At 35.7% G+C, this 24,899-nt stretch overlaps 1 protein-coding gene across 1 annotated transcript in view; it reads left to right on the top strand.

The window, feature by feature from the left end:
• The window catches only part of ssp3 (short spindle 3), a 118,392-nt gene that overhangs the window by 2,505 nt on the left and 90,988 nt on the right, over positions 1-24,899 (top strand). The window contains exons 2-7 of the mRNA XM_068768029.1: positions 5,063-5,217; positions 10,019-12,964; positions 14,090-14,267; positions 16,802-16,877; positions 20,839-20,941; positions 23,443-23,532. Coding sequence (XP_068624130.1) covers positions 5,063-5,217; positions 10,019-12,964; positions 14,090-14,267; positions 16,802-16,877; positions 20,839-20,941; positions 23,443-23,532 — 3,548 coding nt within the window. The remainder of the gene's footprint in view (positions 1-5,062; positions 5,218-10,018; positions 12,965-14,089; positions 14,268-16,801; positions 16,878-20,838; positions 20,942-23,442; positions 23,533-24,899) is intronic.

Here is a 24,899-nt window from a genome sequence, read left to right as displayed (position 1 = left end):
AATAGAAAGAGCAGTAGTAGCCTAGCGATAGAGAACTAAATATATTACACTGCCATTAAGGTCATGTAAGCAACTTCCAACCAGTTGTATTAAAAATCTATGTGGGAGGTTCCAGTTCAGCAGACATCTTATGAAATGTTGATAATGATGAAACAGTACGTAGACTATTTCTCCAACATACGAGGGATTAAAAAAATTCTTAGAAGTGCATATATATGAAACCTTTTTGGATCAAGTTCGATATTCAAATTAAAGAGTGTCTATCACACTATATTTATGCAGACTGTCACTTGTTTTTGTCAGTTTGTTCGCATGTAATAAATTTTTTTGTGCAACGAGTTGCTAAAAAGTCAAAATTAAGGATAAAAGTGAGTTACGTGCGGTGATAAAATATCTCAGTTTGAAAAAAATGTCTACGAAGGAAATTTTTTTAGACATTCAGCAGACATTAGGGGGTGATGCTGTACCCTATTCTCCGGTTGCGTACTGGGTGGCTGAATTTAAAAGAGGTAGATCAAGCTGTAAAGATGACCCGCGTTCTGGGCGGCCTTCAACTTCCGTTACAGAAGAAAATGTCAAAAAGGTTGAGAATCTGGTTTTGGAAAACAGAAGAATGATAACGAACTATAAAACATATAGCTGAGATCCTAAAGATATCTTTTGGTAGCGTTCAATCCATTTTAATTGATTCACTGGGGTTCAAAAAAGTGTCTGTAAGATGGGTGCCACGAATGTTAACCGACGAAAACAAAAAGCGACGTTTGGAAATTTCCAAGCGTAATCTCGAAATGTTCCAGCGTGATTCGGATAATTTTTGCCGTCGTCTTGTCACCATGGATGAAACGTGGGTCCACCATTTTGATCCTGAAACTAAAAGACAAAGCATGTCTTGGAAACGACCATCCTCTCCATCCATTAAGAAATTTCGAGTTGTTCCTACCGCTGGCAAAGTTATGGCCTCTGTGTTCTGGCATAGTGAAGGAATCCTTTTTATTGATTACATGCCAAAAGGCCAGACGATTACTGGACCCTATTATGCAAATTTAATCCCGAAAGTGCGTGAAGCGATTAAAGAAAAACGTCGTGGAAAACTGTCGTTGGGCGTGTTGTTCCTTCAAGATAACGCTCCTGCTCATCGATCGGAAGTTGCGCTCAACGCAATCCGCTGTGCTGGCTTCAATCTCCTTGACCAGACACCATATTCTCTGGACTTAGCCCCAAGTGATTTTCACTTATTTCCAAAATTAAAAGAGGAAATTCGTGGAACAAAATTTCACGATAATGACGCGGTGATAGCTGCCGTAGAGGACTTTTTCGAGAGTCAAGAAAATAATTTTTTTTCACAAGGAATAAGGAAGTTAGAAACGCGTTATTCTAAATGCATTGCATTGGAGGGAGATTATGTAGAAAAATAAAATATTATTATTTAAATCTTTGCATTTTTTAATATTGATTCCAAGAATTTTTTGATTCACCCTCGTATATATATATGTTGGAGAAATATATATATATATATATATAATTTTTTTTTTTTTTGTATGGAAATGGTAGCTCAGTGGTAGACTAAGACTTTGGTTCAATTCCCAGTATACTATGTTCTAACTTTGTGCAATAATTGTATAGGATTGCCACAAGTTTTCAGAGGATGGGCAGCACCTGCCAAGCATGGCAGGTATGTAAAATCCTCCCTTAAATATATTTGGGGGAGGCCTTGCATGTATATCATTGAAACACATTACAAGAAAGTTTGTATTACTTTATGAAGTCTTTGAGATCTCTGAGAAAGATATAACAAGTTTATATTAATTTCTAGCAGTACAACCACTGGCAGTGTAAATAATGTTTCGAAAATGTATTAAATTTATCGTATATATGTCAACAGTACTTAGTTCCTCTGTTATTTAAAATTAATCTACCAGCTGACATTCTCCCATGAGTTGCCGGTCTTTTGAATATTTTATGTGTTTATTTGTAACGCTGACAAACAAAATGTCATATCATGTAATAAAGCAGGGGTGTGTAATCTTTTTAATCAACAGGCCAATTTGAAATTATTTTTTTTTATTAAATTACTAAACTTAATTTTATAATAAAAATTATGATAAGAAAATATACAGATTTTAATGCAAAATAAAAATAAACATGGTAATAATGGATAAATAAATGTACTTGAAAATTTTAATGAGAAATTTGGCAATGTTTATTGGATACAAGTGTATATGTAATACATATGCATCACTCAGTTGTATATATGAACATAGTAACTTGGTTCCATATATATTACAGTCCAATTGTCATCATTATTATACAAAGAATTTAATATATAGGTTTGTTTACAGACAGTTTTTATTTTACTGTACAAAAATTCGTATTAGCTTCAACCCATAGATGTCCACTACAAGGCATACATCACTAAAGATGGGGATATACCATAATCACCTCACTTGGTAGGTGGGTTGGTGATCGCAGTGTGGTATTATGTTATGCAGAGAATGCTGCTGCCTATCCTCTGAAAATTTGTTTGTGAGCAGTAATAAATTAAAAAATAATATTATTGCAGAAAGTGTAACTTATGTAAGACTGTATCGTGGGAATGAAGGTCCACTGGGTTACCAATGCTGTAAAGCAACTATATATATATATATATATATATATATATATATATATATATATATATATATATATATATGATTTTCGACGAAATAGTCTAAGTACTGTTTCATTATTATCACCATTCCATAAGGAATCTGCTAATTATGGGCCTCTCCTATAGATTTGCAATAAGATGTGTTAGAAGGGGTCTGTATTACCTTTTCTAATCTCTTCTTTGTGCCATAGGTGTGTCTTGGAATGAAGGCCCACTGGGTTACCAATGATGTAAAGCAACTATAAACATACATATATGATTTTCGAAGAAATAGTCTAAGTACTATTTCATTATTATCACCATTCCATAAGGAATCTATTGAATATGGACCTCTCCTATAGATTTGCAATAAGGTGTGTTGGAATGGGCCTGTATGGCCTTTCCTAATCTCTATTAGTGCCATCGGTGTGTCTTTATTTATATCTACCTTCAACAATTACATTTATTTGTCCACCCTATACTTCTTCGTTCGATAGGCTTCCACTGTAAGGCATAGTTCTCACCCAAAAATTGTCGCGATGATCGATGCTACGCTGACTGTATCCATCGGCTTTCCGCGACATTAAATATGTCATCAGCTCATCTAATGGATGGGTCCGCGTGCGTACAAAGTCTGCAAGGAGAGATAGTAAAAAAAGAAATAATTTGAATATGTAGTAATACTAATTTTTAAAAACGGTTTTTATTAGGCCATGTATTATTAGGTATATTAGTAGGTACCATGTATGTTAGCAAATGAGTTATCTGCTTATTAATTGTTTTAACATAATTTTTGTTACTTATAACATCACTGGCACCTCGTTTTCAGTATAAGAACTAATAATATTACCTTTTTGATACTTGATAAGAAAAGAAAATTCATCTCTTAAAAGCGTTTACACCTGTAACCAAACATCCTGTATATACGATGGGAAGACTCGTTACATCACATTACTAATAGTGTAATTACAGGCGATGTATTATTTAAATTATAATTATTATTTTATGGATCGATGTAATTTGAATAAATGATTCGAGTCTGGTCTAATATGAACCTTTAGTTTTAAGTCGATCTACGGCTCGTATCGGCTACGTGTACTAGAATAATGTTGTTATCAGATGTTGTAGTGTAGTGAAAAGACGATCAGTTTTCTTCCTATAAAGGTAAGAAAAAGACCAATATTTAGCCACTTCCGCATATGCATTCGTAGTCGTGCAATAAAGTGCACCGCTTGCCAGCCCGCTGATAAATGCGCATACGGCAAACAATGCGAATTACACAACTACCACCGTGAAATCACTCAACACGTTTTTCACCCCTCCACGGGGCATCTTCAGGAGTTATGTTACGACGATTAGTGCCAAACACAGAGAGACTGCATGTGCGGAAGTGGCTAAATATTGGTCCTTTTCTTACTTAGGATGGACTTCTGCAAAATAACGCCTGATTTTATTAAATATTCCTATAAATGGTCTTTAATCAACCTATAGAATTTTATAGAAATGAATGTATAGAGTAAGCATAGAAAGAGCCATGGAGATTTATGGTGTTTAAGACTTGTCTACGGGATCGAATCAGGAATAAGCAGGTCTATAGAAGAAAGAAGTACCAGTGGGCAGGTTTTAGGTAGGTGACCACGTACCAGCAGGCATAAAGTAGGATTTCCATCCACAATGTTGGCAGATCTTGTGCCCTGGGAAAATGCTGAACGCAGGCCATTTCCTGCTCGTCTTATTGGAAATCTAAAGAGGATGGCCATGTATAGTAGTGGATTTCTACGGGCGAGAGAATGATAACGATAGATCCAACTTTATATCAGTCCTGTGGTATCTCCCGTTTGGATTTAGTTAATAAATCATTGCGATGATGATGATGATGTAAAGGAAACTTGTGTTGTGTGATGGGTGCTTGACTATGAGTCATCGTTGAGAAGCTTTTTAAAATGATTTAGTAATAATAAGATGAATTATAGGGAAAAGTTTTGAATAAATTGGCATTAAAAGGGCAACGGGGTGGTTGCGTTGATTAGGGTAGAGAAACGCAGAGTGTGCGATAATGGTAAAGTTAAGTGGATAGGATTTATGCTGGAATTAACAGTGCGTAAAATTAGGTGACGTTAGCGGTAGTGGGCAGGGCACATCGCTCGTCCAACAGTGGGCCATTAGGACTCAGAAGATGATTACGAGTAAATATATGCGGATTGTGTAAGTGGTGCGATGAAATATTTAAGTTACAGTAGGTCGCTGAATACAGGTAGAGGAAGACCGGTTATCGTGAGGATCTTTGAGGGAGGTCTGTGTGTTGCAGTGGGCTTTCATTAGTTGACATAATGGTGATGAAAGGTTGTGATGATGTTAAATAGTTTAGTTATTGTCGAACAATGATATCTGTTTGTCAAGAAAATGTCGTATTATTGAGAATAATTGTGGTCGCAGGTCGCGTGTCTCGCCGGCCGCCCAGGGCCGCGCCCCCGCCGCGCAGGGCTCCGCCGCGCGCCGCCCGGCTGCGCTCGGCGTCGGCCGGGCGGGACAAGCGCTCCGAGCTGCGCGCGAGGTACTGGGCGCTGCTGTTCGGCGACCTGCAGCGCGCTGTGAGTATTTCACTATAACACAGCTTTACTTTCACATAAACAATATATAATCACATTATTATTGAATTACTGCATTGTAAGGAAACTATGTCTTATTGTTTAAGAGATTAAATAGTATGCTAAGAAAGGGACTAATATATAGCTACTTCCGCTATGCAGCATAAGCAGCTATAAGCAGTAGTCGTGCAATGAAGTGCACCGAGTCACTTGCCGAATTGACGTGACTCGGTGTTTGGCACTGGGTCGGTTTAACAACTCCTGAGGATGCCCCGAGGAGGGGTGAAACACGTGTAGAGTAAATTAACGGTGGCAGTTGTGTAATTCGCATTGTTTGCCGCATGCGCATTTATCAGCGGGCTGGCGGGCGGTGCACTTTATTGCACGACTACTACTGCATAGCGGAAGTAGCTATATATTAGTTTCTCTGTTAGTTAGGATAGACTTCCGCAAGGTAACACTTGAATCTATTAGATAAATAGAATGCCGCTATTTTTTTTCTAGATGAGCTTCTTGTCTCCCGCTGTATTTGTTAAATAGTTTAAGGGTTGTACATGTATAATTATTACAATAGGTTGGCATTTTCTGTCCAAAATATAAATAAATATATGAAAAATAAGACATTAAGTCTATTAAAGTGATCTGAAATGAGATTTATATATTTATTTATATTGTACTGCGAGATGTTATCACTTATTACTTATAAGCCAGAGAAGAAAGTAATAAATAACAATTACTTTTTATCGTCATTATGAATTTTAATTGATTTTACAAGTTAAGACGCATTAAAAGCGTTAAGAAAAATGTAAAATAAAAACATTAAAATATATCTTATATATTAAATAATTAAAGAAGTTAATGCATATCTCATTTGATAGAAAAAATTTTTAAAGCTTTTACATCTGATTCTCTTGTGTAAATTGAACACAGAATTGCAACTGCACAGAGAAGTTTCCAGAGGATGGGCAGCAGCGTCCTCTGGGTACCATAATACCACACTGCGATCGCCAACCTGCCTGTTAAGCGTAGCGATTATGGTATATCCCCCATAGATATCTGTCGAAATGTCGGTGAAGATGATCATTGAAATTTTTCTATTCGATTGCAACAGGTTAAAAGCCTCTGGAAGTCTGCTGGAACAGATAGTGAACAATAATCGATTTTAAAATGTGGGAATCGGAATAAGGAAACGATTTTGCTTTATTGTCTTTATATTTATAATTTCTGGAATCATTTATTTTTTAGATAGCGTGTACCATGTATTGGGAACAAACTAAAAGAAATTAAATATCATTATTCAAGTTGGCATTTACATGAGCTTTTAAATCGTCGATTATTTTAACATTATAATTAAACTACCACCGGCTCCGAGCTATGATTTGGTAGAGCCGGCTAGAAACTGTAGTTGATCTTATAAATGTACATTATAATATCGATATAAAATGATTCAACAAACCAAGTTCGACACATTTCGATCAAGTAAAAACTCTTGAATGCTGTAATAAGATTTATTTAATAATATACTTTTTAAAACTAGGAAAAGGATGGTCTAAGACATATTGTGAAACTTTATTAAACATGCGTACGATTTGTTACCTTTTAGGTGTTACAAGTTATTTTTATTTCTTGTATTTATTATATGCCTGTATCCATTCTTTATATAATATTTTAAATTATGGCGCATAAATAATACGTTATTATATATGTAATTTGAAAGGTTTAAACATTTTATTTCAATGAAGTATGACAAAACAAACACTTTTTGATAATGAAATCTACATTTAAGAAGACAACTAAATAGAATGAAGTAGAATGTTAAAAGAATAACATAAGATTATAAATAAAAGTTGCAATAAATAAATATAAGGATATAATTAGAGTTCGAAAGTTCTAGAATAACGGTTATGTCATTGACTTCCTTGTTAATTCTAGAATTTAAAAATTAAATATTTAAAGATGGCGGCAAGTAAGCATTGACGGCTGTCACTTGGGCACGCCCCTGCATGTAATGCTGCACGTATACTTACTGTCATATTCATCGGTGGTTGGTATTGATTATTTTTATAAATAGTTGTACTTAGTTTTGGTGTACATAGGTACATGTGTTTACCACACAATATATTTATTATAATACCTTATACGTTTACAATAATTATATTAAACTAGCTGTTCCCGCAAACGTTGCTTTGCAAACAAAACTTAGTTTTTAATTAACAAATAAAAAATAAGGGTTGATCGTAGAGGGGTGAAAATTTAGGGTTGTATGTATTTTTGTATGCTGTATCGTAAAAAAATAAAAACAAAAAAAATTGTCAAAAAATTAAAATTTTTTTTTTTTAGGATGAACAACCCTTATCACTTAGTGGTATGGAAAATAGATAGTAGCCGATTCTCAGACCTACTGAATAGGAATATAAAATTTGGTAAAAATCAGTCAAGCCGTTTCGAAGGAGTTCAAGTTCGAACACCGTGACACGAGAATTTTATATATTAGATACTAAATTAAAAAAATAAGGGTCCAAGGCGTCGTGGAAAACTAACAGTACCAAAGTCTCGGCTGCAAAAAATCTCTAATTCATTTGTAATAAACGGATTTTGGACTACCACTTACGAAATTCAAAACGCATTGAATTGACGGTAAAGGCTTATTATTCAATAAATGAATTTTTTAATGACAAGAATTCTTGGCAATGACCTCGCTTGGTTATTTTGATAATATTTAGACTATGTCTGATGAAGTGTATGTGTAGAAATCTGTATCGTTAAACTTTATTAAAAGAAATGTTGTTGCGGGGTTTCTTCATGATTCTTCTCCACAACTATAAAACCGAAGCAGAGTAGAGTCAAAAATTAAATAGATTAAAACAAAGATTTAATATGCCAATTGATATTCTATTAAAAGTTGTAATGTTAAATAAAAGATTTATTTTAATTCTCAGCATACGATTCAATTAATTATAATACATTTTAAGTAATATGTAGGATCTACTTCTTCAGCCAAAGGACGTCCACAGATGGACATGGGTTCCACACTGATTGGAACCAGGATCCAACGTCTTCCGACGATATTGTCAAGGTCGTATATACATCTTGCGAATGGACGTTTTGTTTGCCGCCTCGTTGTCTCCACTTCGGTACCATAAGGCCCCAGCGGCTATTCGTTATCTTTACTTTGGTTTATAACTAACTAAAAAAACATTATTAGATAGTTTTGATAGCTACCCTCAACCAAAAAAAATACTTTGTGGGTAGTTTTAAATCAAACTACATTGCTGCGACCAATCACGTGCTAGAGATTAGCTCATATATCTTCGTAGATTTTTATACCATAACTATATCATTAGAAACACGGACTTTATTCTTGCTGGCCGTGGTTAATAATACTAAATAATTTTTTCAATAAAATATTATATTTTTAATTGTTTTTTTTGGGTCGTACGTAAACCCACTCGCACCAGGATGAAATTTTGGTCAGAACATATTACCGTGATCAAAAAGTAAGGTAAGTTAAAAACTCCAGGACATTAGGAAGGCTGACATTTTTTTTCTAGGTTGGTAGAACTGTCTATAACATCTTTTTGTCGAAAGCTGGAATATCATTTGGCACGACTCCAACCATTTTAAAAGATGTTTTGTGTTTCAATCGCATCAAATATCGATTGGTCGATGTCATACTGCATTGGTTTTTCTCGACTTTTATTTTGTCAAAAACTCTACTCATATCCTTACTCGCCTGATTTGGTTTCGTACGACTTCTGGCTTCAGCTAACGCAAAAGTCTAATGCGAGGACGACGTTTTGACACGATTGATGAGATGAAAAACCAATTCGACGAAGGACTTGAAGGCTAATCCGGAATAAGACTTTTCCGACTGCTTCTACTGGAAAAAGCGTTGCAAAAATGCATTTTATATGGTTGATACTATTTTGTAAAGGTTGAAATTGATTTGGAAGAGTAAATAAAGAATGTACATTTTGTAAACAAATTCTTACTTTTCGATCACAGTATTATATTTAGTAAATTAAACATATAAAATATAACTATTTCGTTGATAAGTAAATAATAAAGTTTATTAAAATAAGACTGAATCTAATAAGTAATAAAACGAGATGAGTTTATTAGATGAAAATGGAAAAAAATAATTTCACGAAGAAGCTTTAAATTGTGAGGGTGATTGAAATTTTAAGCAGTAATGTTGGAATACTTACTGATATTATTATATATTATAATTATTAAACTGTACTCTTTCTAATACAATAAAAAGTTGAATCATTTTAGTATAAATTTTCGTAAAATTTGAATTTGAAAATCATAGTTGGCATTGAAAATTCTCTTACCTGTAACATTGTATAATCGAGTGAAGCTCTCGTTTCGTAAAAACACGCCGGTACCCGTATCGATCGGGCGGCGCTACAAGATATATATAGATTGGCAGATGCAAGGCCGCTAAGTCGGTTCACTTGCTCAATATTTTTCCACTTGTGAGCTGCTATGTATCTATGTAGGCGTCGATGGTAATATTGCTGTTGCAAAATCATGGATTGTCTACAACTTCGTGCATGATGTTGTTTATATATGAAAACAACAAAGTGTTAGTCTATAGTTAGTGCAATATTAACTTTCAAACCCTAATAAGGCAATTTGTGATGACGTTCATGTGAAATAGAGCAGCAAAAATTAAGTAAAAATAAGTTTTTAATCCAATTGTAACTATAATTCTTATTAATATACCACAAAATTACAAATAATGTAAATTAAAGAAATGTAAGTCGAATAATGGAAAATAACCATTGTTCTTTTGCAGGTTGGTGAGATCTACAACACGGTGGAAGCTCATGAAAACCTAAACGAGTGCCAAGAAGTAATATTAGTGTTAGAGAACTATACTCGAGATTTCAAAGCTTTAGGGGAGTGGTTCAGGCTGAAGTGGGAGTATGATAACACTCCACCGCCTCAGAGGCCACAGAGTTTAGCCTGGGAGATTAGAAAGACTGATTTCGTTAGACCAGAATCTCGTCGTACACATTCCGTGAAAAGTTCACCATCTGTGTCTGGCAAAAATAGTCCGTGTCTATCCGGACACAACACGCCCAGTGGAAAGAATAGTCCCAATTTAACAGGGAAAGCTAGCCCAGGCAGCGGCAAGATTAGCCCGAGAATCTCTACATGCCATTCCAGTACTAGTCCAAAAGCGAACATTGAGTTCTTCACCAATAAAATGGTGATATCTAAAATAACCACCAAACCCGAACCTAAGTCAGCCAAAGAATCGACAAGACTTTCCGACATCAAGGAAAAAGATGTCAAGGAATCAGACGACAATGGTGTGAAACAGTCTGACGATATAGATCCAAAGGAAACAGGTAAAGCTAAAGAACAACCCAGTGGATCTGCTAAACATGTCGTCATTAAATCACCGAAATCTGTAAAACCAAAATCAGAAAACACTGAGAGATCATCCGACGTCCAACTGTCTAGCCAAGCTATTGCTACAATCTCTCAATTAGAGGCAATGGAAAACGAGCTCTTGGCGAAACAACTTACAACAGTTAAAGCAAAGAATGAAAATTTTTTGAACGAAGAAAAAGAGCTTGAGATTAAAAATAAAGATAAATTGTATTTCGAAAATACTAACAGCTTAATATCCCAAATCGATGCAAACGACTGCTTATCCACAGAGTCACCCACAAAATCTGAAGAAAACTTCGCTGACATATCAAACGAGAGTTCGCCCAAGTCTTCAATCCATAAATCAGATATTTCATCTCAACATATGATTGCAAAAAGTGATTCAATTGATGAAGTCACAGAGTTGATCGAAGATACAACCGACAACGATATTTCAAATTCACCAGATCCATTTACCACGATTAAACAACAGCCTGAAATAAATACTCCACAAGACAAACAAATAGAAAGTCATGCTGAGACGTTTGAAGAATCAGAATCTATAACAGTTGATGTAACTTCCGGAGTTATTCTTGAAACAGACAAAAAACAAGATTTACGTCCGGATGCAACAAACGAAAGTAATTTTGGAAAAGCTGATGCTTTTGATATGGATCCAACCAAAGGCACAGATTTTAAAGTAAACGGTGAAGTACAAAAATCAATTACCGATATTTGTAAAAATCAAATTATTACAAATAATAACATAGAAGAACAAATAAACGAAGAGGAGTCAAAGGTAACCAAAAAAATCATTAATGAAAAATGCGTCGATAATGATGCTAAGGTATTTAATGGGACCGATAGTCCAGTAAAGGAATCTCAACAGATTAAAAAACTTCAATCGGAAACAAAGGAGGAAATGAGAAAAGAGCAAGATTTGAAAAAGTTAGATTCCAAACCTGCTGTCGATTCAAAAATTAATACTAAACCGGCATATTCTCAAGCTGCTGCTAAACCAAAACCGGCTACCACGATTAAAACAGAAATTAAAACACCGACAAGAACTGCTCTAGTTAGGAGTTCAACTGTCGTTGAAATGCGACCAAATACAGCTCCAAAAACTGCTAGACCGTTCCAGAAAAGAAATCAAACTAATAAATGTAGCTATCCATTCAATTTAACAACAAGTCGCACCAGCCTCTTTGACACACCAGGTTCGAACAATGCTAATAGGATGCCGTTGTCCAAGCGTCCTATTAATAGAAACATGGGATCGGGTGATGGAAAAGGGACACCTAATAAAGTGGATCCCAAGAAACGTCCGCCCAGACCGACTACTTTAAAAGTAAACGGAAAAGGGGATAAGAAGGAAAATACAAATACGCCGTTGGACAAGATAAAAGATTGCGATGAGTACAGCAGTTGTGATACGCTAGTGACACAAATTGACATGTCAAGGATTGAATCCAGTGAAAGCTTGAAAACTTTAGTATCAGAGGAAGCTAATTTACATGATGTGGCCAATTCTATTGAAGTGCTAAATGTAGACAGTAACAAAAACGACAATGAGGGATGGCTGACTGTGAAATCTAAGCGACTGAGCCGCGAATCTAAAAAGCAATCAAAATCTCACTGGGCGAACCGATTCCGCCAACCGTCCGCTACGACGAGCTTGCCTACGTTAAACATGCTAGAATCGCCAAAAGAAGAAACCGCTGTCGTTGTTCAGACACCTAAAGCTGAGAAAACTGACCGTGCAAAATCAGAGCAACCAGAGAAAATTGTCCAAACCGAACAACAAGTTGAAAAAGTGGTGAAAGTAATTCCCGCACCTAAAGATACAAGTAAAACTCGTGATCCGTCCATGATTCGACAGAAATCAGATGTCACAGGACTTAAAACGAAATCCTCGAAGAATAAAGTTTTGACTAAGAAGGCTGAGAAAATAAAAGACACGTCTAACGAAGAGGACACGGAACTTACCAAGAATAGACTTCATTCTTCTTTGGAAAGCTTGACCACCGGCCTGGAGAGATCACAGGAGAGCACCGAAGAGCCGTTCGATTTTGATAAGTGGAAAGCCGAATTTAAATCGACATTCAAATATTTGGATGATGATGATCAAATACCAAATCAGACAGAGATTTTGAAAACCGCCGATCCCACTGAGATGTCAGAGATTGCAGAGATGACGTCACAGATAGAGGAGAACGAGAAAAAGATAGGATGGGCTTTGGACTTCCAATCGGAAGTGGATCAAAGGAAGCTCTGCGAAGAAGAGGATTCGCTGAATAGGCAGATAATGGAGCTGCAGCAAGTGTCCGATATCGATGTCGATACAGAGACAGACGACACTGAAGTGAGTAACTGAATCTGTTAAAAGTATTTTTACGCCATGTAGTGATGGCATTACTAAAGAATTTTCAGCTTGTGGTAAGTACACAGCGACAATTTGATGTTACTTTGAGCTTACAGATATCGAAAACTATGGTATTTATTTTGCATATTACAATTTCGTGTTACAAAGGGTTTAAAAATACAAAATCTTAAGAACCATAACTATTACAATATCATTTAACTTTTGTTTTGAACTAACGATTACATGGTATTTGCTCTTCTAGTAACAATTTTATATTACTCAAGGTTAAGAATCGAAAAAATCTTATGGTAAGTATTCGCCTGTTATAATTTCGGTAATATTCTCGTGGTTTAGAAATACGAAATCTTGCCAATCACCGCTTTAGCGCACGGTATCTCGGATAAGAAATTGTAGAAGAAGCTACGGCGCCCTTCCAGTGGAACATTGTAGTTGTTTGGCGGTAGTACTACGCTTCACTTTAGTACCAATCATCGCAAATCGATATTTACTATATTTTAAGTCATTAAATAATAATATCGTAAAAATATTAACATGCTATTTTATAAGGAATTTATAAGAAAAATATTATCATTATCTTTATTAATTGTAATATACATTTTTGGTGACGTTATATTTTAGTTTCGCATGACGGTCACGAGATCGTTAAAACTCCAAGGTTTCAACGTAATACGGTAAGGATCTATTGATTTACTATCCCAGGTAGTAGGTACAACATTGCCAATATTTCGTATATTGAAGGAAAAATCGTGAGGAAATATTGAAACAATAAAATAGACTTCTTTCGAATAGGTTTTGCTGCCTTTGAACATGTTTTTACATAGCGTTATCGGAAACTGGTGTAGAATAAAAGGATGCCAAAAATAAGCTCTCGCATCGCATTATTGCTCTGAAATAAAGCATAATTTATTATATTTAGAAACATTAACATACATACTAACACTTGTACTAATTGTAATCTTTTCTTAATTGGCCATCAAATCACACAATGGCCCGATTGCTTAAATTAACACCATCTTCATTTATAAAGATCAATCTATATAATTCTGTCAAGGTATAAGTGAATACGGATTCAGTTATATGGTATTAATATAAATCGATTTACAGACAGACGCAGAGATCCCGAGCGAAGAAGTGGTGAATCCTCCATCCGCGCCCTCCGAGAACCTGGGTTCCTTGGCGGCGAGCTTAGAGAACCAATATGAGACGGCCCTCGCCGGTATGACTTGGGCCGAAAGAGTTGACACTTTAGTCGTTCTCGAGGCCCTGGTGGCGAGAGACCCTGGTAAGGTCTCTTTAATCATGAATACGGTATAATGTTTCTTAGAAATCCATCCACCAGTATGTCTATAAACATACGAATTATCGATTTATATCACAAAGTTGATAGTTGACCACCGATGAGTGAGCTTTTTTAAACTAATATGAATTTTAAATATCGAAAATGACCTAAGAAACTAAACTTTCTAACGAAAAATAACACAGGATACCTCCCTATACTCAGAATTTTTTTTTGGGTTAGAAATATCAAATTGTGAAAAAATGAGGATACTTCCTCAACCTTGAAAAATGATATTTTTCGGTTAGGATACAGTCAGTACAGTATGAAAAATGAGGGTAACTTCCTCACTCTCGAAAATTATATTTTTTTTACAGTTAAGTGATGAAAAATCAGGAACCCTCCTTACTCACAAAAATGATACTTTTCGGTTTAAATACAGCCAAGATATAAAGAGTGCTTCCTCACTCTCTAAAATTATGGGTTTCAAATTAAAAACTTCTCGAGATACTTCCTCATTCTCGAAATTAAATCTTCTCACAGTATAAACTTTCAAAAAGTGATAAAATTAGTTTACTCCCTAACTCTCAAAATTGAACTTGCTTTAAGTAAAAACATTCAAATGACAATAACTAAACTAGGATTATTCCTCATTTACGAAATTTAGCTTTTTTGGCTTTAAATAGTGCTAAAATTAGGCTATTTCGTAACTATATATTTTTTTTAAAAAACTGAGATAATTATGAAGAAACGAGGATACTTCCTCATTCTCGATATTATATTACCGACACATTAAATTTGTCAAACATGTATACTTCCTCATTCTCGAAAATGAAATTTTTGAATAATGAACATCTGTTTTATGAGTCTAAAAGAGTTTTGTTTCTTTTTGGCTACTAACATTAGATCATTGGAATACTTGAATTGAGTAACTAGTATCTCTGCGTATATGGTGGTGACTTCTTCAAGATCTTACCAATTGCTATTTTCAAGCACATTGAAATGTGATGTTCCAAATGGAATTTTTATTCCTTGCGAAAGAAATATATAAAGCTCAATCTAGGCAACGAAATGGCTAGATATAAGTACATAGTGAAATTGTATGTGGTGGTAGGAGCGTATAACAGCCTAATGTCTGTAAGCTCCTGAAGGATTTAGGTCTGTTAATAGAGAACGTCTGCTCGTGGACCTAGCTTCCGAAGCAGCTTTACCAGGGTCATTTAAAATTTGGTTAGGTGTCTGGTTGGTAAGAGTGCTTTGCAAGAACCTGTAATGGCGTCTTAAACCAGCTAGTCATTTCTAAGCACTGCCTAGTCGGCATCTGCATGGAGAATCCATGAAACGCTGAGAAATGACATCTCAGAATTTTCGTTACCAAGAGTGGGTTCTTTATCAGTGTGTTTATATAACTCAGTGTGACATTAAGCTGATCATGTTATATTTTTATTTTTGATATTTCGTCGCTGTCAACCCAATATCCGATGTGTACCGTTTGCACATACAATAAGGTATTATTTTGACAGTGACAATTAGTCTGCTACATTTTCGTGCAACTGCTATGTGCTAAAAGATATACTTTTGCACATAGCAGATGGGTATTGGTTCGATAGCGACGATGTGCTATTGTAGCATTCTTTATATGATTACATTTCTAGTGCTACAGTGCTACCGAAACCGCTGTACCGCGCCTTGGGCGAGACGGGGAGTGTATCGGATGCTCCGTTCCTTCCACATCGTCACGTTTCCCAAAGGCGCGATACGGCGGTCAATAGCGCTGTAACTACATAGGAATGTGGTCTTTCAAGCAAGATTTTATACTTTATTCGCCGGACAGATTTTATAATCCTTACTTTAGTAAGCAATTGTAAGGAACAGACAGTTATAGTCTGCGATAATTGTAAAAGAATGTAAAGATGCGTTTACATGTGATGCATTTAATTTAAAATTGATATCAGATATTTTATTGTAATATAATCATTTGTTTATTTCTGGTTCATAGTCTGGTTTCGCTGAAGTAAAAGTTAAATTTTCAGCCTTAAAATCATCTATCCTTTTTTATGAACTGCCTCCTACTTTGTCAGAAAAATAATCTAATGTCCTATTTTACAAAATTATTAAGATTTTAATTCAATAAAAGTATGTTGATTATTGCTCCTTAAGAAACAAACAAATATCACTTGTGCTGTTTATAGCATCTGGTAAGGATACAAAAAACATGTCATCGTCCTTTTGTTGCACGACATATGATATACAGAACACTCCAAATAAGTTTTAATATAATATAATATAAGCCGTAGCAAGAAAACGCGTCCGCACTGTTCAAACGACAGATGAAGAATGACATTTTGCACCCATGTAAACACATTGTTATATTCTAAATTCAAAAAATTATATATATATCACCTTTAGAGTATCTCCAGAGAGCTCTATATCAAAGGTCCTAGTTATAAAATACGTGTATTTTATTGTATTGACTCTGTCCAGCGAATACTGTATAGTAGTATTGAATGTAGAACCTGATGATTGTCTTTTTTTTAAAGGTCGAGCCCAGCAACTGCACGCGAAGTTGTCTCAAGGCATCAAACGTCGTGGCAGTCTTCAAGATGCTTTACGAAGGTATGTAATTTTGAACATTTTTCACACCGCCTTCACCCTTGGCATCTATTGCTAGACATAGGCATATGCTTATGCTCTGTTGAAGTACGTGCTGTTAGCTCGAAGGCTTTTACAGCTTGAATGCTATGAGTTTACGGAGCGGAAGGGTCCGTGAGCTTAGACATAGGCCTTTTCAATAGACTTATGATAGGACCAGTTGGAATCAACCTGCATCCGGTATCTGTCTACTTTGGAGCTGGACATTCTACGTTTTTTTTTGACCCCCACTATTGGCCTCTCGTACCCCTATTTATGGTGGGATAGGGACTTTATTAGCATTTAATTTATTCACTTAATTATTTTATTTTCATTCTCTTCTCTTTCATTCTTCACATAATCTTTCATTCTGTTCTTTTATACCACAATTCTGCTTTCTTTCCCTTTTGCTCTGTTTTACCATTCTTTCATCCTCTTTTCATTTTACATTTTTTTAATTTCTAGTTTTGTTGTATCACATTTTTATCTTTATTTTTATCACAGTTTAATATTATTTATTTTTACATATCTTTTTTGTTTTTGTTTGTTGATGCCTAACTTTTATTTTTTTTATTGCATATTTTATAATTCTTTTGCAATAACTGAGGAATTCTTTCATGGTTTCTTTTCCGCCTATCAGGGAGGGTATTGTCTCCTCCCTGATTTCAACGCCAGACCGGCACTCGAAGCAGTGCCGGAGTCCCCCGAAAGCGGGACACCGGGCCACAAGGTGGATCACGGTCTGGTCCACGTCCGGTTCACAGAAGCACGAGGGGTTCTCCTTGAGCTTGAACTTATGGAGGTACTCAGAGAACCCCCCGTGCCCCGTGAAGAGCTGGGCCGAGACCGCGTCCACCTCGACACTGCGGAGCACGCGGTAGGCTGAAATGGCGTCCGGGAAAAATGTCCTCGGACATTCTACGTTAGCTTGAGTGCTATGAGTTTACGGAGTGGAAGGGTGTCCGTGGGCTTAAAAAGACATAGGCCTTTTCAATAGACTTATGATAGGACCAGTTGGAATCCACCTGCATCCAGTATCAGTCTACTTTGCAGCTGGACATTCTACTTTGCGCATGTATTAAGTAACAGCAACCTACCAAGTTGAAGTTCGGCACTTGATTACCAATAAGTCGGAATGTTAAGCAGGTTATGCGTGTAACGAAGCGATCTAGGAGCTCAGCGGTCCAATAATTACATTTTTATGCCCCTGTTTTTGTCTCGCTCCCTCCTATCATGTTTTAGTATAGGGAATTTATATTATATTTTCGTTCTTTTGTCTCGTCTTTCGCGATTTCTGTTACATCTTCTTTCATTCGTCACATTTGTTTTTTCTTTCTTTAATTAAGATTCCAAGACAATGTGTATATCGTCTCTCTTCTTCGCCATATTCTTTGGTATCACAGTTAGATATGATTTAAAATTCCTATCCTTCTTTTTATTTTATAATTTTATTTGTCATTAAACATTTTTTTTATTTACCGTCTTAATGTCATACTTCTTATTTTTATTTATTACTATTGGATTTGATTTATTTTATTATTTATGTCAAATTAATATCGTTAATAATTTTTAATTTATATACCTTTAACTGTTAGTGTCGGTCATTGTATTATTTCTAACTGTATTTCCATTATTTAATGGAATCAGGCGATACCTTGCGGAAGTCCATCCAAAGTAAGAAAAGGACCAATATTTAGCCACTTCCGCACATGCAGTGGTAGTCGTGAAACAAAGTGCACCGCCCGCCAGTCCGCTGATAAATGCGTATGCGGCAAACGATGCGAATTACACAACTGCCTCCGTCAAATCATTCAACACGTGTTTCATCTCTCTATGGGGCATCTTCAGGAGTTATTTTACACCGATTAGTGCCAAACACAGAGTCACTCTGTTGCACGACTACTACTGCATGTGCGGAAGTGGCTAAACATTGGTCCTTTTCTTACTTAGGATGGACTTCCCCAAGGTAACGCCTGATTCCATTATATATGTAAGTTCAATTCCTTGGATACAATTGTATATAATTTACACTGTGTCAATTAAATATAAAGGATTGTCATTGCTCAAAAACAATTCTTCAGAGAATTGGCAACAGCGTCCTCTGCGTAACATATCACACTGCGAAGATAACATATCTGCCAGGCGTGACGATTGCAGTATATCTCCCCGTAAATATCTTTGGGATGGGAGGCCTAAGCTTAGCAGTGGGCGTTTAGACTGAAACGATGATGCATGGTCTTTGATTTTGTTTGATTATTAGATTTTTCAAATAAAGGACGACAGGGGCACTCTCTCAGTCTTCTACCGTATCACCTTTCCCACGAATCTAATGATAATACGTTATTACTGTGTGTGTGATCTCCATCATCGTCGCCAACGTGTCTCGTCTGATACAAGGTCGGATCGTATATCACAAGGGAAAAGTACTCCTGATTATACTAAATAGAAGCGTTGCTGGAGTTCCTCCCGCCACTTCAACCAGCGCTAACGCTTTCCGAAGTGTTAGTAGTAACCAGGCAATAGCTACCGACCAAGTTGCAAGTATAGCTCTCTCGAGTATCCTTGTGTCGGAATGTTAAGCGGGTGTTATAGACTAGTGTCAGCCTAAGTCGAGGTCAAAATAAGTAATAACTCCATAAAGTATTCATTGAAGCAATCTAAGAGTTCAGTGGCCTCCCAATGCTTTAAATTAGTAATAAGTAGCCGCCCGAGTTGAGGTTCTTTGGGCGCACTCTGCGCCGTGCCACCCACCGTGGAACATGCAAATGCCATTTGAGTATCAGTGACAGTTCAGGCGAGAAAAATATGTGTGACAATCTCCAGTAAAACAAGAAGACTTGTCCAAATTAATGTTTAGCATTGCGCAAGTATTATTAGCTATTTTTCTTTATGTATGACTTTGGTGGAGTAATAGTAGTCATGGGATTGGACCATCGTAAAGCTAGACTTGTGGAATAAGAACAGAGGTTCCAGGATTTTTTTTTCTTTTAGACGATTTTCAAAGTTTATTTATTTTCGCACAGACCTCCTGCAGCTATATTTGTACCATATTTCCAAAACTACGAAAAGGTGTAGATTAGATCTATATAAGGTAATGTGCGTCGCAGATGAGTTTTAATAACGAATTAATATTTAATGGAATCAGGTGTTATTTTGCGGAAGTCCATCCTAAGTAAGAAAAGGACTAATATTAAGCCACATCCGCAAATGCAGTCTCTCTGTGTTTGGCACTAATCGGTGTAACATAACTCCTGTAGATGCCCCATGGAGGGGTGAAACACGTGTTGAGTGATTTAACGGTGGTAGTTGTGTAATTCGCATTGTTTGCCGCATGCGCAATTAACAGCGGGCTGGCGGGCGGTGCACATTATTGCACGACTACCACTGCATGTGCGGATGTGGCTAAATATTGGTCCTTTTCTTACTTAGGATGGACTTCTGCAAGGCAACGCCTGATTCCATTAAATATAAGAACAGAGGTTTCTATATTTTTTTTTCTCTTAGACCATTTTCAAAATTTATTTATTTTCGGACATATCCCATGCAGCTATATTTGTACCATACTTCTAAAACTACGAAAAGGTGTAGATTAGATCTATATATAGGTAATGTGCGTCGCAGATGAGTTTTAACAACGAATTAATACTTGTTTACAAGCACAAAATACAAGTGTATATGTTTGTATGTCACTTTGTAAATTTTATTTGCGACGAAAAATAAATAAAATTAAACGAAAAAACAAAATAATATAAATTGCTTATACTACAGTTAAAATATCACTGGGAAAATAAGAATGTCTCCTTTGTCCACCTCTGTGTAAATTATTCATATTTTTTTTGTATTACCTATATTATATGATGTATATATTTTTTCCACAGTCATCTTGGTGTACAATCAAATATTGAATGTATATTATTTTAATTGCGTTATTTTAATATTATAATAGACTTCAAGCCAAGCAGGCTCGTGCGGAGCGGCAGAGGCAGGAGTACCAGACCGAGAGAGCCAAGAGGATACATCAGCTGCTCGCGCGAGTAGAAGAAGTAAAGGTGAGAGAGAGACCATATAGGTCAGTATTATCCAACTAAAATGTAACATACATAATTTTTAAATTAAAGCGAAAGGGTTAAACTCGTATCGAGTCCACTTTTAAATTGCCCCTCTGTAGGGCGTGGGCTTCATGTTGTGAAACACTAGTACAGGCATTCTCCGTTTATTAACTCGGAACATACAGCGTTTACCGTATAGCAGGCAGAAATGTAAGTGGAGTCAGAAAAAGAAATAATACTATACGTATTACTAGGCTTACCATACGTCCCGGTTTGACCAGGATAGTCCCGGTTTGAGATCCCTGTCCCGGTGTCCTGGTGGTCTGACGATTGGGGGAGGATGGAAGAATGCATTGTGGAAGCCTCGCTTACGTGCAAACTCAACTTGAACATGTCATGCAGTGAATTTTATGACAAAATTAAGCACGACAAAACGATTCTGAAGAAAGTGCACTCTAGTGAAAAATATAAAGCAAGCGTGGGTGAATAATAAATCCGGGCAAATTTTAAGTGTTGTTTTTGTTAATTCATAATAATTTTAATTGCATTTCAAATATGAAAAACACAAATTAAGCGAAAAGCAAAATGAAAATGCTCATTTCTTCTTCCTCTTCTTTCTCTTTTGCGTCCTGGTTTGGCTCTTCGTAATTATGGTAAGCCTACGTATTACGAAAGTCATGGTCGTAGCTCAAAGAATTGCTCGTCTGAATTGGTATTGGGGGCATGTTGCTGGTGGGACCGGTGGCATCGGCCCTCCACTAGGTGGATCCACGACATAGTCAATTTCGCCGGAAGTCACTGGAAGCAGGGCAGGTCAAAACCAGTCATGGTAGTGATCTTTTGGAAGGCCTTTGTCTTGCAGTGGGTGTCTATCGGATGACATGAATGAAAGTACTAATTATCGAATTGCAAATATATACATACTTAAATATTATATATATTTATACTAGCTGATCCCGCAAACGTTGTTTTGCAAAAAAAAAAATATAGTTTTTAATTAACAAATGTAAGATAAGGGTTGATCGTAGAGGGGTGAAAATTTAGGTTTGTATGTATTTTTGTATGCTGTATCATAATAAAATAAAAACCAAAAAAATTGTCTAAAAAATTAAAAATAAAATTTAGGGGTGGACCACCCTTATCACTTAGGGGTATGGAAAATAGATAGTAACCGATTCTCAGATTTACTGAATACGCATGTAAAATTTGGTAAAAATCGGTCAAGCCGTTTCGGAGGAGTTCAAGTTCGAACACCGTGACACGAGAAAAAATTTATATTAGATGTATATAATGATAGTTAATAATATTTTGGCGAATGATTTCGAATGTACATGGATGTTGGCTCACTACTTCCGAAGGGGAGAGTATTCCAGTTTACGTTAATTTGGACGGGAAGAGAAGAAATTACGAAGTGGAATTTGTGAAAGATGAAATTGGTAAAGAAGGTGATGGTTCTAGATTTATCTCATGATTTCAGTCAAGGAATTACAAGTATGGGGTGAAGTATGAAAGACAAACTTTAGATATTATAAGTAAGGAATAGTTTACAGTACGCAAATATTTAGGAATATTTTTTTAGCACAAACTAAAATATTTGATGATCGTAAATTTCTTAGGGTTTAAGATTTTGTAACTATTTATCTATTGTATTACGTAATCTCTTCTTTTTATGGTAAATTCAGCATCCAGACACTGATAAATTCTGTGATTTTTATAATTGTTGCGGTGTGTGTATATTAGAAATAGTTATGTATACGCGATGTGTTTTATTACTTCATAGGTTCCATGTTTCTAACAATATGACTACAAAGGGTAGTTTTAAGAATTTGTAATATATTTATTTTAGGTCCCCGTTTTCGGAGACCTGTTTTTCATCCCTATGTTAATATAACAGGGACTTTTATTTCGTAATACCTTTTACAACATATACTTCATTGACATTCTCTACTTTTATCTTTTACAATCTGTTTCTCTTTCTTTCGTTGTTTACATTATCATTGCCACAATCTTTGAAATCGCTATTTATTTGTATCCTATAACTTAATTCTTAATTTTATAACATTAGTAGCATTTAGCTTTACCTGACTACGTTTTATTTTTATTTATAATATAACCTCTCTCGTGATTTTGTGACAGCATTTTAATAATACCTGTGTGTGTGTGTTCCTCCCTTCTCTTCAACTTAACTTCGCGATCCGACATTTTTTTACGAATGCGGAAGAGTGTAAGAAAAGGACCAATATTTAGCCACTTCCGCACATGCAGTGGTAGTCGTGCAACAAAGTGCACCGCCCGCCAGCCCGCTGATAAGTGCGTATGCGGCAAACAATGCGAATTACACAACTACCACTGTTAAATCACTCAACACGTGTTTCACTCTTCCACGGGGCATCCTCAGGAGTAATGTTACACCGATTAGTGCCAAACACAGAGATTCGTAAATAATTTTTTTTTGCATTTTTGGCCGTACAAATATATCTGTAATGTAAAATATTTCACAGATCGCCAAGAACCAGCTGATAGAAGAGAAGAGACTAAGAATGGAAAGGCGGCTTAAGAAGGCAGCGGAGAATCGCGATCAATACCTAAAAGTAAGTGTCATTCTTCATTTTGATAAATATCCAATCTAATATATTGTATTGTTATTGTGTCCGTCAATATATATATATATATATATATATATATATATATATATATATATATATATATATATATATATATATATATATATATATATATATAAAAGGGCTATGAGGAAAAGGTAATATAAAGTTAGGAAAGTCAAAACTGATTAAGCACACAAAAAATAGCCTCGTATGCAATGAAGACCTGCATGTTGCCTCTAGATTAGCTAGCTTTAAAGCGGTCTTAGGTGCCTCACCTCACCCGCGGCTTCTACAAATGCCATTTGGGTAGCAGAGTAAGTAGGATCCAAAAAATAAACTTAATCAAAAACTGACCAGATATCAGAAACCAAGGAAAGAAGCATACAGAGTTATAAAAGATAGAAAAAGAGTCAACTATATGAGGAAAACCACAAAAATAGTTAATATAGCAACAAAAACCAAGAAACTACAACTGGACTGGACATACAATCAAATTCAAAATATCTTATAATTGGAATTTCGATCGTATGTCCAAGCAGACATTTACATTCATTTGTACTTTGCTATATATTACAATTCAGTATAAAATTATAGTTCGAATATTTCAAATTCAAATTATGTTTATTAACACAGGCATTTGCTTTTAAATCGTCGCTTATTTTAACATTGCAAGCAGTAAGCTACCACCGGCTCGGAACGCTGTCCTGCAAAGAGCTGGCTCAAACTCAACAGTTGCTCTTTTAAATTAATTTTTTTATGCTCACACTATAATATCAACCATGTAAATGAATCAAACCATGTTTTACGTGTTTCGATCAACTAAACACTCTTAATTGCTATATAATAAGATTTATTTAATAATATACTTTTTAAAACTAAGAAAAGGAAGGTCTGAGATATCTTATGGAACTTTATTACTTTACTAACTTTACTATATGTGTGGGTGTGTGTGTGCGCGTGTGCGCGCGTGTATGTGTGTGTGTGCAACCATACAATAATAGTTGACTTTTTATGTTGGAACTTTTGCTGTTGTTGTGGAAATCAGTACAGTAAACGATGAAATAAAGTTCCAAACCATTCTAACAACCAGCCATCTGACTTGGTCAATATCTGACGATAAGCGCTTGAAGAGTTATGATATCCAAGAGTTAGACTTCCTTTAGACGCTGAAGAACATCTTGACTAAACATGATATGTACACCAAACCGCTTATTGTCATTGGATGTTTAATGATAATACTAAAAAAAATATTGTCGAAACATTTGGACAAAATACATCGTAGAGTGGACTGCTAGATTCCTTATAAATAGATGATTGCAAAGAAAACGAAAACAAGCATCGGACAGCCGCGT

Source organism: Battus philenor, unplaced genomic scaffold (genome assembly GCF_028537555.1).
Source record: "Battus philenor isolate CCGP_79_NKW_IND1 unplaced genomic scaffold, ilBatPhil1.0.hap1 SCAF_24, whole genome shotgun sequence".
NCBI lineage: Eukaryota > Metazoa > Arthropoda > Insecta > Lepidoptera > Papilionidae > Battus > Battus philenor.
This window is presented reverse-complemented; position numbering and strand designations above follow the sequence as displayed.